We start from the raw sequence: 15,495 nt of genomic DNA on the forward strand, positions 1-15,495 counted from the left end.
GCTGCTGCAGCCAGCCTCTCAGTTAACACAGCAGCCTCTACCATCAGTGTGTGGATGTGTAGGCGTGACCTGCCATGTAAAAGCGCTTTGAGTTTTTAGAATACAAAATGAGAGGTAAACAAGCTCAGGTCTCATTTATCATTTATTAAAAACATTTCATGTAAGCACATATAAACAATAATTATTACATCTGAGCTGCTTCTGCATCTGAGCGTAACAGCCGATGAGCGTAATGAAGGTTTATGGCCCAGTTGGGATGCATAATCTAAATGTTTATGTAAACTAAAAGTCAGTGCATTAAAAACACATTATTAATGTTCATATTAACAAACGTGCTCTCGGTGCACTGAGGGACCTGAATGAAACTTTTCAGGTTTCATTGTCCAACAACACATTTAATCCGACTTTCTCTCACTATTTAGAAACTCCTGTGAGCTGTTTTTTGTTTTTTTCCTCCACTGGTTATGAAACGGACTCAAATAAATACTGATGCCCCGTATGACCTACAACTGAGCAAATGAGACCATCAGCAGCAGGATTCATTATGTGCAAGGTGCAGCAGGCTGAACAAACAGCTTTCACTTACTTTTCTCCTGCAGATTCATGGTGATGGAGACATTAAAAACGCAGTCACATGAACACAGACAGCTAGCTATGTTGCGTGCCCCATGTACAGAGGCAGTAGTCCTCGCCGCAGCGGCTGTGGGTTCGAATCCGACCTCTCCGCCCTTTTGCTGCGTGTCACCCGCTTCTATCTCCACCCAGCATATCCTGTCTCTCTTCAGCTGATCTGTCCATGAAAGGCAACAAAGAAAAAAGAGTCACACAGGTCAAGAGGAGCAAATCCATAAGAGGTTAATAGGTGGTCAACAGGGGGCGACAAACTGAAATGAAAGACAGAAATGACACTTTCTTAAAAATATCTAGTCAGTATATTATCTGTTTATTTCCCCACGGTTTCCTTTACATCCAAATTCACTGACACAGGTCTGCAGTTTAAAGTCTTTAACCAGAATCCCACTGTGACATCACAAGGGGAGCACATTAGAAACGGAGCATTTTGTGTCTGTGTTGTCAGACTCCTGCAGACCACAAACTAAGGACTGGATGTTTTTGTTTGTGTGGTTCTGTAGACTCTCAGGTTATCCAAATATATGTTCAAAAAAAGCCTGTCAAAGTGGATTTGTCATAATATGTCCCCTTTAAATTGAATACATAATTTCGACACACTCCCTGACCTTCCAAAAGGACATCTTATAAGGTCCAGGAGGGTCCCTCTGGGAACATCACAACAAACATTTTAGACACGACTCTACAGATCACAAGGACACAAGATTTAAGATGCCAAATGTCATGTTCAGTCTTGTTGTACTTATTTTAAAAAACATGTAATATGTCTGTAATATTTCTTTATTTTGTTTTTTTTCTATTCAGCTGACGTCCTTAGGGGCTATATATCTCTCTGATATAGACTCTATTCCTCTTCACTTATTATTTGTTGTTGACTTTGGCTTTTAAAGTAAAAATGCATGCAGCGCTTAAGAGTGCGTGCTGTCAGACAGCCCCCCCCCCCCCCATGTCAGGTTTCCCACTGTTGCAAAATTTGGGAATTTTGCGTCCATTAAACATCTGATCACGTGTCTGCTCTTTAACCACATGGTTATTCAGGATGTATTTTCTTAATTTTAAATATGAAGCTCCTCCTCATATTCTCACGTTAAACCCTTTGAATCAGTGTTACTGTGCTGCTCCTCTTCGCACATATGAAACCTAATCAGAGTTGATCGCCTGCAGTTTGTGCAGGTGTCAGCCTGTCGGAGGGACCTGACGCTCCAACTTCTCATTTAGTGTCTGTGAGCTCTCCAGCAAGAGAGGGAGAGAGAGAGAGAGAGAGAGAGAGAGAGAGAGAGAGAGAGAGAGAGAGAGAGAGAGAGGACATCGGCAGCAGCAGCAGCAGCAGCAGCAGCATCGCGCTATTCCGGGGAAACACCATGCATCTTAGGCTGAAAAGACGAGCGGAGCCTCTCGTCATTTCGCTTTCTTATTTTTGATTTCCGTTTTTTTGTTTCGTCTTTCCTTTCCTTTTTTTTTTCACCCCCTCTCTCCTTTTCACCCAATCGCTGACGCGCAAGGACACTACAGCATCCATCCCCGGCAGAGCCGCTCACATAGAGCATCCTCTGTACGGACGCACCACCACCACCACCACCACCATCCTCCTTCCTTCCTTCCTCCTACTCTTCCTCCTCTCCTCTCTCCTGTTCTGTTCTAACCCAGAGGACATCATCATCATCGGGACCTCTTCTCCCCCCGTATCCGCCCGGAGACATGGATCTATGGTTTCACTCGATCCGGATTTGCTGGTGGAGGGTTTTGTTTCTGATGAGTGTTTTTCAGGACTATCTGAGCTCCATGCTGGACTGCCCGCCGACCTGCAGCTGCTCTCAAATAGAGATCTTTTGCAATAAGTCCGACAACGGCAGGTTTTTCCCTTTACTGGCGCTGCAAGAAACTGGGAGCAATGGGACCAGCGTTGACATAGCAGAGTTATTCAAAAACATCAGCACCATGTAAGTAGATGCGGATTATGCTTCTATTTTCTAATCATTAATTAATCTCAGCCTCCTTGAGGCGCCTGCGCCTTTTGGCTGTCTGTTGCTTTTCTTTGCACTGATCTGATTTGTTGGTGGATTATTTCTTCATTATAGACTTTTTGCACTTCTATTTCCCATTTTTTAAAAACGCCATGATTGATAATGGAGGATAAATGCGCTCTTTCTGTCTCGAGTCCCCTCCGCACACCGAGGAAGAAAAGAATCCTCTGCAACCTTCAGCCATGGCAACAAACTACTTCATGATGCATCTTTTCATAGGGCCAGTGAGATCAATGTTTCAAGTGTGTCTACATGTGTGTGCGTCCTCATAAAGTTGCTCCTCCGCAGCGGCTCCGCAGGCCTGCGCGTGGCCAAGCGGGAGGAGGATGTTGCGGAGAGGCGCATTTCAGCCATTCACTCGACTCCCGTCCACGCGCGCGCGAAGCCACATCAACTGCTCCGACAGATTGTGCTAAATGAAACAGAAATAAACGGTGCAGTAAGGTCAACCATCATCCGAGAGCGCGATGATACCCGACAAACTTTATGATGTGCACATGATGGCGGGGGTCTCAAACGCACCGAAAAAAGGGGGGAGGAGGAGGAGGGGGTGGAAAGAAAAAAAAAAACGTCACTTGTGGCTTTTTCCTCCCCTTAAGAGATGGACATGGTGTCAGAGGATTCATGAAGGGTTTGTTTGAAACACATGATGACGGTAGAGACCCCCCCCCCCTTCTCCATAGAGGAGTACATTTTTATTCGGCACCCCCCCCCCCCCCCCCTCCATCTCTGCCCCCCCCCCCCCCCCCCTCTCTCTTTCTCCAGCATCGATCCTTCCTGCCAACATCAAAGCCTTCTTTCTTGAAAAGTCAGTGGGAAAAAAGCAGCAGAGCTCGGGCCTTAAAATAAGACCTCTGGTGTCGATGAGGCTGCTTTGCATATAAAGTATAAACATCCTCGGTTCACTTTACGCGCAAGAATTCCCCGCACGGCTTCACGCGCGTCGTTTTACCCCGCTAAGGACTTTTCCTCCCAACAGTCGGGCTTTATTTTGGGGAGGTGGGGGTTGTGGGGGGAGGGGGGGGGGGGGGGGTATCCGGTTTACTCTTTTTATCTGTGTGAGGGAGTCAACAACTTATTCTGTGACACGGTTCATCGCTCAGCCGGGCCACTAGAGGGTAGCCTGGTACCCCCTTTATACAGAGGGAATGAAGAGCTCTGTGTTACCACACTGGAGCCATTTACGTGACTGTTTTGTCAGAGAGGGTGTTTTTTAGTCAAATCAGGCCCAGAATACTCTCTGTGAAACGCTAACAGCAAAGGAGCTGAAGGGTCCAGTTTACAGCACGATGTGAAGGATTAGTGTGACTCTGGATTGACCCAAAGATAAGAAGAACGTTGTTCTTAAACCTGCTGCTCTCACTCATCTCCTCGGTTATCCACTGAGATCAACAGCAGGACGAAGCATGGCTTGGTTTTTAAATGTAAGAAATGTAAAAAATGCCAAAATGCCTTTTTATAATCATCTCTGACGAAGTCACACATCGATTGCCTTTTTGCCTTTGAGAAAGCCTAATGCGATTGAGCCGGGAGTAATTGTGCATTTCATGGCCTCTCGCCAGCAGGCCTCGCTTGTTTTCATGCTGCTCAGCATGGACAGCAACCTCCACCCGGCACCACCAGCAGCTCAATGACAGCCCATCAGAGACTACGCCTACCAATGTCACATCCAAACACACGTCTGACGGGGGTTTACGCATTCAGAGCACAACCACACCACTGAGTTATGGGGATGTTTTGTGTAAAATCTAGATTTTCTAAACAAGTGCAGTCATTAATTTAGAAATTATGTTGGTTAAACATATAAATATAGCGTCTAATTAGTGATTTGGCTGAGAACAACAGCACACCATTACTTGTAGCATGGCTAAAAATGTGTTTGTGCACATTCCTGCAACTATCACTTGTTAATTGCATGGTGTTCATTTGTTTTCTTGCCAGGAAACAGGCTTTAAGGAATAACAATCAGTTTTGTCGGAGGCAGTGATGGAGACCACATACCGTAGAAATCCTGCCCTCGCTCAATCTGTGTGAGGTGTTAGCATTTTTTGTTTTTTTTTGCAAACAAGAGGTCGGTTTGGCTGGTGAAGAGGGAAACAGGGAGACGTGGGGGACAATTCACGGAGGCTGAAAACTAGAGCGAGGGCTCCCTGCAGGAACCGCAGTGCGATCGGCCAGCCAAAGAAATCTGCCAAGTCCAGATAATAGTTTTCCAGTTCTCTCACATCAGAGATTCATCACAAGAGGCATCAGTGTTTGAAGTGGATGAGATAAGGCCTTGCTGTGATACTTGAAGAAAAGGCTCTGAGAGCAGCTGCAGCGTGTGACAGGTTTGTGTAAGTGCGGCGCTCGCTGCAGGTGCGCCTCTCTTTGCAGAATCCAATCAGCCGTTCCACCTCTGCTGATGACGTTTGGCCTCATTTTGTTTTTCCTGTTTCTTTTTCCGTGCACCTTTGAGAGGCCGGTTTGTAAGGCGAGGCTAAAGTGTCAGTCCAATCTGTTCAGGCGGCTCTGTGGGGTCGACTGCTGAAATGTCTCCAATATGTGTTTAGATCCAAACCACCCCTGGGCTCTCCTCATCTCCCCTGCTCTTAAGTGCATCCATCCAGCCCCCGCACACACACGCACACACACACACACACACACACACACACACACGCACGCAGTGTGTTCAACTCCTCAGTCCATTAAGGAGCGCCAAAGTGTAAACGGTACATCGTTGATGGTGCTAAAGTACAAACAGTCGATGTATAACCTTCACATGAGTTTTGTCTCCTCTGACCTTTTTAAAGAATTCTACATTTGACCACGACTCAAAATACTTCAATAACTTTAAAATAAGCTAAGCTTCTGTTTGCTGCAGCTCGGCTCACCCGCCTCACAGACAGCACGTGTAACTCAAACTATGCTAACGATCAGCTAGCTCTGACTAGCATGGGACTGTTGTTTTTTTAAATGCTTTTTTTAATTCCTGCTCTGCTTCAGGTTTTCTCAACATGCACAGCTGCTTTTCTCGGCCTTAGATTGGTATTCAGGTGATGTGTCGCTTCTCAGGCATGTTGTTCATTTATTTACTGTTTGTCTTCTGAGCACACGCCGTGCTTCTGAGTATCTTCACTACATGGATGCTCCATCGATGGACCTTAGGACTTGAAATCAGAATTTGAATGAATAATTGCTCGTTGCACTTGAATTGTCGTCCAGTAACGACTTAGTGATGGGGTGCGGTGGCGGCAGCGAGGAGGTTGCTGGTTTGAATCCCCGTCTGTCAGGAGCCTCTCTGTGTGGAGTCTGCATGTTCTCCGCGTGCATGGGATGCATCTATTTGAGGCAATATGTGCGCCGCTGTTTGGGCGGTAAACACTCATGCGTGGGATCGGCTCCAGCCCCCCCGCGACCCCGAAAGGGACAGGCGGTAAACGATAACGGATGGCTGGATTACAACGTAGATGACCTGATTGGTGAACTGACAGGCAGAGTAAACGATCGCCGATACAGTCTTAATGCTTGTGCATGTCGTGTGGGAATAAGTGTAAACGTAGCTTTTCTGTAGCTATTAAACAATGAGAGGGGATAAATCCTATATGTGGATAATAATCCTGCAGGGACTGTAGTCACCGTATCATTAGCATACAGTCAGTGGAAACTCTAATCAGTCCCTCAAGTCCTGTGATGTTTTGTTTAAAGGCTTCATTTCACACAGATTACAATCCTGCGTGTTCTTCCCGTGTTCGCTCATGAAGAACGATGTATAAATAAGGGGTTCGGCCTAAAGATAGTTTTTGACTCTGCCTGTTTTGTAATCTCTAAAGAGACGTGCAGCACCATCAAATCACAAGCGTGAACAGAATTTACTGAAGCCCTTTATCGGACAGTACATTTTATTTTAGTGATGTGAACTCAAACGTGCTCAAAGTGGACCGCTACGTGACGTCACTCCACACGGCCAGATTTAGCAAACAAGCTAAGTGCACGCTGCCCCGTGCTGTATCGGACTGTGTGCATGCACAACGATGTGATCGCAGACCGGCGGGGGAAAGGGAGCAACAGATACCAAACAACACGCCATCCCTCCATGCAAGCACACTGACACACTTTGATTTCATCTCGTCATTCCACTGATGTCTCATTCTCACAATATTTGATTCGACTATCACCATCGTTAGCATTCAGTGCTGTCTCTAAGCTCGAATGATGAAATCAGAAGTCCTCTATTTGCCTTTTAGATGAGAATCCTTTTCCAAAACGATCATCGATTTGGCCTCTTCAATGTCAACTCTGTTTTCAATCGCAGAGATTTATTAGACTTGTAAAATTGCCATCTGTTTATCTGCAAACAAACTCAGACTTCCACACCCTTAAGAGGTTTACTGTTTATCGGCTTTGCCAAATAAGGCTGTAAGTTTATCGTTTAATACCTCTCAAATCTTATAAAGTCTGTGTCCTCTCATTTCCAAGGATGTCAGATATCTCTTTAACCCTCTTTACGTACAAAGAGGGCCTTTTGTGAAGCGATGCACGTCACGTTGTGTTGCTCTAAAACAGGGTCAGGTGTCAGTCACAGTGAAGGCTGTGACCCTGATCATGTCACATCACGTGATCTAACAGGACAAAGAGAGAAAATCAAAGCTGTCAAAGCGTCCACCCTCTGCTTTACTGCCTGAATCACTCGATAGCCAGCCGGCTCCGTGCCAAATCCCCGGCTTCTTTTAAACTTGCTTGAGAAGTTTCTCTCTCTCTCTCTCTCTCTCTCTTTTCCTTTTCACTTTTTAAAAACAGCCAAGCTCTGCTGGAAAATATCGATCTGAGCACACATTCAGCTACACATTTTATATGAAACCTGCCAGCTCTCATGCTGCTGCCAAACGTACCTGTTTCATACGCAAACATTTCCAAGGTCCGCTGATAGGTGACTGGCGTGGGCGGAGAGTGTCCCCCCCCCCCCAGGTTCAGACAGCGAGCATAACCGCGTTACATAAACGCAGCGTTTTCTCTCCCCCCTTCAACCTCCAGTGCAGCCCACAGGAATGTGAGGCTGCGGCCAATTGCAACCGCACATCCAAATATGTGCTCGGTAATCGTTGCATAAGGCTTCTGAATGGGAATTGATAAGTAGACTTTTATAGACTTTCAGGGAAATCGTTGGCAGAAGTGGAGTACTTCTTGTTCAGCTGAGAGTCTTTGCTAAAGAGCTGAAGTACGTGTTGACCCCGCCGTGAAAAGGAACCGTTGCACATTAGGATCGTGTATTTATAGGAGCTCTTCCACACTTTCATGTTTCACTTCCACAAAGTTTGAAGAGACGAATTAAAAGAGAAGAATAGTTGGAAATAAAGCCTTATTTTTATCTTCTAATCCTGGTCAGGCTTCAGAAATGCTTTAAACCACATTTCCCATGATGCAGCTCACCTTCCTTTTACTTTCTGATTGCTTGAAGCCATCTTATTTTGACATTTTAAGGATCGCCGAAGGGAGGAAAATCCACAAATGGCACACTTATGCAACTTTCAACTTTGAAGCCACGATATGCAAGTTTTCTGTTTGTCTCCTTCAGACCTGCGACGCCGCCCTCCCTCAGTCGGTGCTGATGACGAGCTAACGGTGAGAGAGGGAGGGGTTAAAAAAAAAAAGAAGCTGTGCTGTGCTTTCGCATTGCAAAAACCCGATGTGCGTTCACAGACTGGGACACAGATAACACAGCTGCTGAATCAATACGAATGTACAAAGACGTGATGACTGCTGAGCCTAAAACAGCACTTTGTCTGCAACGCTCTCGATCCATAAGGGCTGTTATCTTCCTCCGAGTCTCCAGAAACATCCATGTCGTCTTCTAAAAAAGAGACAGAGGTAACCCTCATGATGTCATGCCCCCCCCCCCCCCCCCCCCCCACCACCACCACATAGGCCTTTAATAAGCTCCTCCCACCTTACTTGTGAGTAAACATCTCACATTGTTGAGGAAAACGTGCAGAATCAGAAACAGGTTTGAGGCTCTCGTGCTTTAAACAGCCGGCGTGCAATCATTTTACTACCAGTGGAAATAATGTTCCTTTTCGTTTTTCACCAGGAGACCAGGAGACCCCGACACACACCGGTCCTTTAATCCAATTGTGCAATAAAAAAGTGCCATCAAATGTGCTTATAGCTCAGCCTTAATTAAAGGAGACTTCATCACTGAAGCGTTTAAATATGCTGTAGAATAAAGGTGCTGGGTTTTTAAAAGCATCCGGGGAGACACGAGAAACGAGAAGAGCGCCGCACACAAAGGGGAGGAGTCACGACAAACTTCCTCCAAACGAGCAAAGGCTGTTTGTAGATATGTGCTGTTATAATCTGGGACTGGCCGACTGGACTGCGTGCACTTCCATAACTCTGGATTTGATGAAACAACCGCACACTTCTGCGCTCGGTTTCCGTGGCGTGTCGTGTGGTTTTGCTCCGCCCCTCAATCTGTGATGTCAGCTGAGTGTTTGGAGTGATACGCCCCCTCTGCTTCTACGTTTATTTACCTCCTCGCTCCTCTTCATCCTCCGCTCTCCTCCTGCTATCTGGCTCTGCGAGGCCCGCCTCACCTGTTTGTCATCTTGATTGATTTTCCTCCGTCCTCGTCATATTTCTCTCCTTTCCACTTTGTAGTTTGTTTTTTTTTTAACTCCAGGGATGAGATATTTACACAAGCCTGCCGGGGTTTCTGTGTGATCTGCAGCTAAACTGTGTAAGCATTATGTCAAGGCTGAGTTAGACCTCATGTAGCTTTACACTCAAACAAACTTTATGTCTATATTATTATTATTATTTCATCTAATCAAGTGAAAAGCAAAAATCAGAAAAGCTCAACTGGACGATCAGCCGATTCACGAGAGAAGATTTCTACTTTTTCTCGACACTTCTCAGATGTCAAAGGAGGTCCAAAGAAAAAAGGAATTACAAAAATGTTGGCTCGATAAATCAGACAAAAACTGGCTGATTTTACAGTCAAAGTCAGAAACCAAAAAAAAACCCAGTAAACAAAAGTATGGCCAAAGATCGGACGCCAATCTTTGTTGTCTGCCAGTTTTTGATTCTCTGTGCTGCGAACACATTTTATTTCCACCAAAAATAATAAAACTGAGATTTTTTAATGATTTCGAAGTTGCACAGATTTTGGATGAGTTCTCCGAGTGCTTGATGAGATTGTGTCTGTGCATAAAGGAGCTGCAGTAAACCTGTGCTTAATGCAAGGAGGACGTTTTAGAGTCGTGCCATCCGAGTGTCTAGGTAGAGCTTCTTGGACTCGGCCTGTGTCGGGTGATCACATGACTTTGAGATGAGGCTCTTTGCTCGTGCTGTCAGCTGATCTTAACAGCCACTGACACCGAGCTGTGTCTTAGCTCCTGCGTTGCCTCAGTGTCAGCGCCCAAAATGTGGTTTAACCGCCCCGGACGGAGCTGCTAACACGTCCTGCCAGTTGTTCCTCAGCGAGCAGACCCCCTGCTGCCCCCCCCCCCCCCCCCCCGTCTCCAGGTTCACCTCAGGCAGAGCGCCTCGGCCTCCTCCGGTATGAGCATATCATCAAGTTTGCATGAGCCAGTCTTTGTGGAAAGTAGGTCACGGCTGCCATCTGAGGATTCGGGGGAGAGTGCGGCGGTTTGGTTCTGATCTCCCTCATGCAAGGGGTGCTGAGAAGTCCGGACCATGTGACAGACCAAGCCCCCCCCCAGATGTTGGGGGGCCACATCTGCAGGCAGCCCTCGGAGTGTAAAAGATGCATGCTAACGAGGCACCTTCCCCCCTTTAACAATCAGAAGATGCATTGAAGACGACGGGGTGAGAGGCACTCTGCTGTTTCAGCCAGGATTAGAAAAACCCTTTAAAGCCCTGCAGCCGCCTTCCAGAAGCTTTCTGTTGACATTCAGTTGAGCGTCTGCTTTCATACAGCAGATTATGAGTCAGTGTCGCTTCCGTGGGCAACACTTTATCTATATTTGTCGAATTTGAGAGATTGGAGGAGAGCAGAACAAATTGTGTATCTACCTATTTACACTGCAATTTGTTCCATGGCAGCATGAAGAAACATGAAATAACAAGACGGGAACGTTTCCCTTGTGCACATCCCGTCAATTTACATCTGTTTACATGCATTCCTGTTTTTGCTGGTTTCGAATGTGCGGCGTGATTTCTCACTTCTAAGGCAACAATTATCAAGTGCCTGCCGCTGTGATGTCTGCTGGTGACCGCCGTTTAGACAGTTTAACGTCTAATCAGGTAGCTTTTCAGAGGCTTTATTACAGATAATCATGTTTCGACGTGGAGCTGCTGGCTGCTTAGCGAAGCCACACGGAAAGCTGCAGTTTAACTAATTCCTTCCTCTTCATCTGCCGACTTCCACAAAACTTTTCCTCCCCTCTGCATCCGTCTCCCCCTGTCCTCTCTGCGTTCTGTCGCTCTCACTGCACATCTCCTCAGCGGCGAGGATCTTTGTCCGACCTCCACGGCGAGTCGAGTCCCCTCTGACATCACACGTACCTTTCCCCCCGCTCTGCCGCCGGCTCCTGTGCTTGTTACTCACGAGGGATGTTTAGTGTTTCAGAAAACATAAATCATCATGTGTTATCACGTCGGCGCCTCCACCGTCCTCCATGTCAGCGCTGACTGGCGGCGCTGTGTGAATAATGCAGCTCTCTCTCTCTCTCTGCTGCAGCGTGTGCATGTTTGTGAATGCTCTTCAACAGCGTTCTTTCTACTTTGTTGTCATCACAGGAAATGTATACTGCATTAAATTGTGTTTCAGACTGAATGCTTCGCCTGCGTGCACGCTCTGTATTGTGTGTAATTGCATCCACGACATCTCAGCGTGACCTCGCAGCTTTGTTCAGGGTCACGTGGGCGCTCCGGCTAATCCCAGCGTCGTGCTGGAGTATTCTTTTTATTTATTTTCACCATTTGTAAAGCTGCAGCTACAGTGTGCGAGATAAAAACGAGTATTTCAAAACGGGGGAAATCAGTCGCTTTGTGGTTTTGGCATTTCATTGTTCCCACAAAGCAAATCATTACTCAGAGCGAGCCGCCCCCTCCTGCCCCTCACCCGTCCATCACTTCTCCATCTGTACAAATGAGATCTATTTGAGGCAATATGTGCGCCGCTGTTTGGGCGGTAAACACTCATGATAAATTAATGGCTCTACAATCCTAGCTGTTTAGATTTGACCGCAAACATCAGCGGCGGCGAGGACAGGAAAAAGCATCGCGGCACAAATGTACCTTCATATTTCCCAGAAGGCAGAAAGATGTATATTTTGTCCCTCACTGAGCACGGTAGCCGCCTGTGTTTATTGATTATCTCTGATGCTTTGATATCTGTGTTTGCTCTGTTCTGGGGACTATCGGTGCGTATTGCACTACATCAAAACATTACGGGCTTGGCAGGCCATTCAGCCGCACTCACTGATCATCCTCAGCGAGCCGAGGGCTGACGCTGGCCGATCCACAGTCGAGAGCACCGGGAGAGATTTTTAAGACCCCGACAGAGCTTTGTGTGGAGGCAGATGAGGACACATTAAAAGTAAATGGCCCACTGGGACTCGGCTCTCCTTCCTACTGGCTCCCTGATGGTGCAGTGACCTTGATACTCCTGACAGGATATCACAGTCACTCTCCATCTTCCTTCATCGGCTAAAAATCTCATCATTTTAAGAAGTACCTGACATCCTTCCTGCTGAATCATCTCCTCTCACACTGCTCTCCTCAAGTCTTTAAAATGAGAAGAAAAAAAAAACTCGTCTCTACTATTTCTAACTCTACACACGTCCGGTAGTTCAGAAACTGTTTAAACCTCTGGAAATTTGGCAGAAGAGACGCAACAATTCTAAAAATTAAAATGCTGCCTGAATGAATAATAACGTACGTGTGTGTGTGTGTGTGTGTGTGTGTGTGTGTGTGGGTGTGTGTCATGCAGAGCTCAGCTTGTATGGTGTTGGCTTTGTTGGAGTAGAATGAACAAGTCTGGCTGTGGCTAAGTGGTAGAGTTGGTAAGTCAGAGGTTCGATCCCCAGCTCGCATGTTGAAGAGTCCTCGAGACGCTAAACCCAAAATGACTCCTGCTGATGCATCGGACACTCTTCGTCAGCGTCCAGCAGCTGTCAGTGTGTGAACCTGCGGAGCGGTCAGAGGACTGAAACCTTTTTAAAGAACAAGTCCATGGACAGCTGCGTGAGGACAGCCTGTGGTCCTGCATCGATCTCAGGGAGTAACATGTGACACGATGAGGACAGGTGTCATCATGTCCTCCTGTGTGAAGTCGGCACGTTGTTACTCTCTGCCTCTGCCGCTGAGCAACACATCAGACGTTAGCATGTTACTCAGCGAGCTGGAAAGCTGCTGAAAATCAAGAGTCAGGCTAGCTGTTATAAATGCTAAGCTAAGCTAACTAGCTGTTTATGTGTATTTGGAGGCCGGCTAAGTTTATTTATGTCGCACATTCAAAGTGTTTTACACGAGAAGCATCAGGACAGAGGAAAGAAAATATTAAAACATCATTAATGACATTAAAACACAACATTTTAAGAACATTGAAATTATTAAAACTTAAAATATATTAAAATAAAAATAATTCAAATAAATTTAATCTCAGGAAATCTGTTTAGTTTTATCACGTCGCTCTTTGGATGATTTATCCGTGTGGGGTACCAAGCGGTCGACCACAGGAGCAGCGACCCGCACACACCCTGACAGGGGAGCTGGGGATCGAACCCTCGATCTTCTGTTTTGAGAGACGAGGACTCTAACCACTGAGCCACAGCCGCCCAGGTTTTCTGATCTGGTCAGAAATATTGAAATGACTTGACCTGACTCTGATTCATGTGATTAAAAGAGAACCATCATCACACCCGACCAAGCCACGCCCCCCAACATTATAAAGCCCGCCTTCAGACCTGCCACTTCCTGTTTTCACACAGACATGTTGGGAACACAAAGAGAACCACGGCTGTGAGTGGAAAGTTGACCTCTTACTTAATTGTGTTCTTGTTTTAATGATGTCGAGTGAATTATGAACGATTGTTTCACTTTAACTTTTGGTTAAAAACTACAGTGACGCTGATTTATTAAGAGCTGTCCTGTTTCCTTTTCTCTGTTGGTTCCTGCACATGGTCTGAGATCTGCATCAACTGAGTTTAACATGTGCAGTAAATGTGATGAAGGTCAGAGATCAGATGTAACGTCCTTGTATGTTCTCAGTCTGCATGTTTGGTTCACACTGAGTGCAGCTGCTTCTATGAGCTGAGAAACACGTCAGGTTGCCTGGTCAGTTTTTTGTGATGCTAAGGAAAGCCGTTAGCATAGCCGCCACCGCCAGCTGGTGTTTCACAGCTCGACCGTGGTTATCTTCAAAATGTGAAGAAGAAGAAGAAGCTCCGCTCACTAACAGCGATGAACTCTTTGGAAGCATCCGGCTGCACACTTGCAGGTTGTTCTTTTGCTCTTCTGGGAGCGAGAGTGGAGCTGCACACAAAGAGAGGGAGCGTTGTTGATGCAGCTGAATGCACACATTGTTGTCGCTGCTGCAGCGACTCAGACGTGCTTCGGGGATGATGGAGGATGTGACAGCAGAGGCTTTAAGATAAAGACATCGTTAAGTTGATCAGGACTTCATTAGCCTTTTCCTACAGCAGAGCAATCACATGCTGACTCTCCTACATACATTTTAAAATCCCACAGCTAATCGTCGGTACGCTCCGTGGTGACTCGAGAGCAGGGGGGTCCAAAGTGCGGCCCGGGGGCCATTTACGGCGCTTGAGGGGATTTTTTGCAGCCCCCGACTTCAGTCGAAGAATCAGAAGATTTTGGCCCGAGGCTTCATTCAGATGGCATTTTTTATCCATGTTAGCGAGGGGTTAAATTTATTCCTGAAATAGAAAATGTTCAGTACAATTAGTTTTTTTTTTTTTCATTTTTTAACAGCTTTGATTATTTTCCCCAAAAAAATTTCACAACTGTGAAAATGAACCTTTGCATGTTTTTTGCAAACAAACATTTAATAACCTGAGCTAAAGACAAAAAGCACCTAACAGGTTCGATTCTGAGAAAAACAAATAAACAAAATAAAAACAAATAAACAAAATCAAAGTATTTAATTCACTTTCATAGAAGGTTTTCTTTTGTGAATCTTTTGATTCTGATCAACAAACTGTTTTTTTTTTTTCAAAGAAATTGGAACAAAATAGTTTCTCACTGCAAATTAGTTAAAATAGTTCATGTGTATTAACATTATTTTTAAAGAGGTCAAAATATAAAAAAGTACCTTACAGTATTAATTAAAATATTAAAAAAAACAACAAACAAAAAAAAACCCACGAGTGATTCTAACACAATTTTGACCTGCAAGAAAAAAGGTTTGAACGCCAGCCAAGGAACAAACCCCCCAGAAAGTCCTGCATGTCCTTCCACTGTCCTGTCTCTCTCATGAAGACACAGTCGACTCTCACAGCACAAGGTGGACTTTGGCTGCACGCTGATTGGTCGAACACAAGAGCCAATCCAGAACTGCTTAATTAAATCCCACTGTCAACATCAGGCAACAAAACAGCGACGAACGTTTACACAAAGTGTGTGACATCACTCCGTGTTTCACACACTTTGGTGGAGTTCAAGAGGTGAAAAAAAAAACCAAGCAATGACGACGAGTGTGGACATTTAACTCGCAGCGACGTCAAACTAATTCCATGCTTTGGATAAATGACGCCTCGTCTCTGACAGGACTCTGAAGTGGCTGACACGTCAGGCAGGAGGAATGACCTGCGGCGGCAGCTGTCTACGTTTGACACTGTGAACTGCAGAGGCTTCACCTGTCAAGCATCACTAATGT

At 45.8% G+C, this 15,495-nt stretch overlaps 1 protein-coding gene across 4 annotated transcripts in view; it reads left to right on the plus strand.

The window, feature by feature from the left end:
* The first annotated feature begins 1,926 nt into the window (after positions 1 to 1,926).
* LOC306821226 (NT-3 growth factor receptor-like) overlaps positions 1,927 to 15,495 on the plus strand; it is a 180,401-nt gene continuing 166,832 nt past the window's right edge. For 2 of the 4 annotated variants that reach the window (XM_079339517.1, XM_079339519.1), the window contains exon 1: positions 1,927 to 2,570. In XM_079339517.1, the coding sequence (XP_079195643.1) occupies positions 2,329 to 2,570 (242 nt within the window). In that variant the 5' untranslated portion in view covers positions 1,927 to 2,328. Of the gene's footprint in view, positions 2,571 to 13,564; positions 13,620 to 15,495 lie in introns of those variants that run through there. The other 2 variants (XM_079339518.1, XM_079339520.1) reach the window with 2 other exon arrangements.

Source organism: Symphodus melops (genome assembly GCF_947650265.1).
Source record: "Symphodus melops genome assembly, chromosome: 3".
Taxonomy (NCBI): Eukaryota; Metazoa; Chordata; class Actinopteri; order Labriformes; family Labridae; genus Symphodus; species Symphodus melops.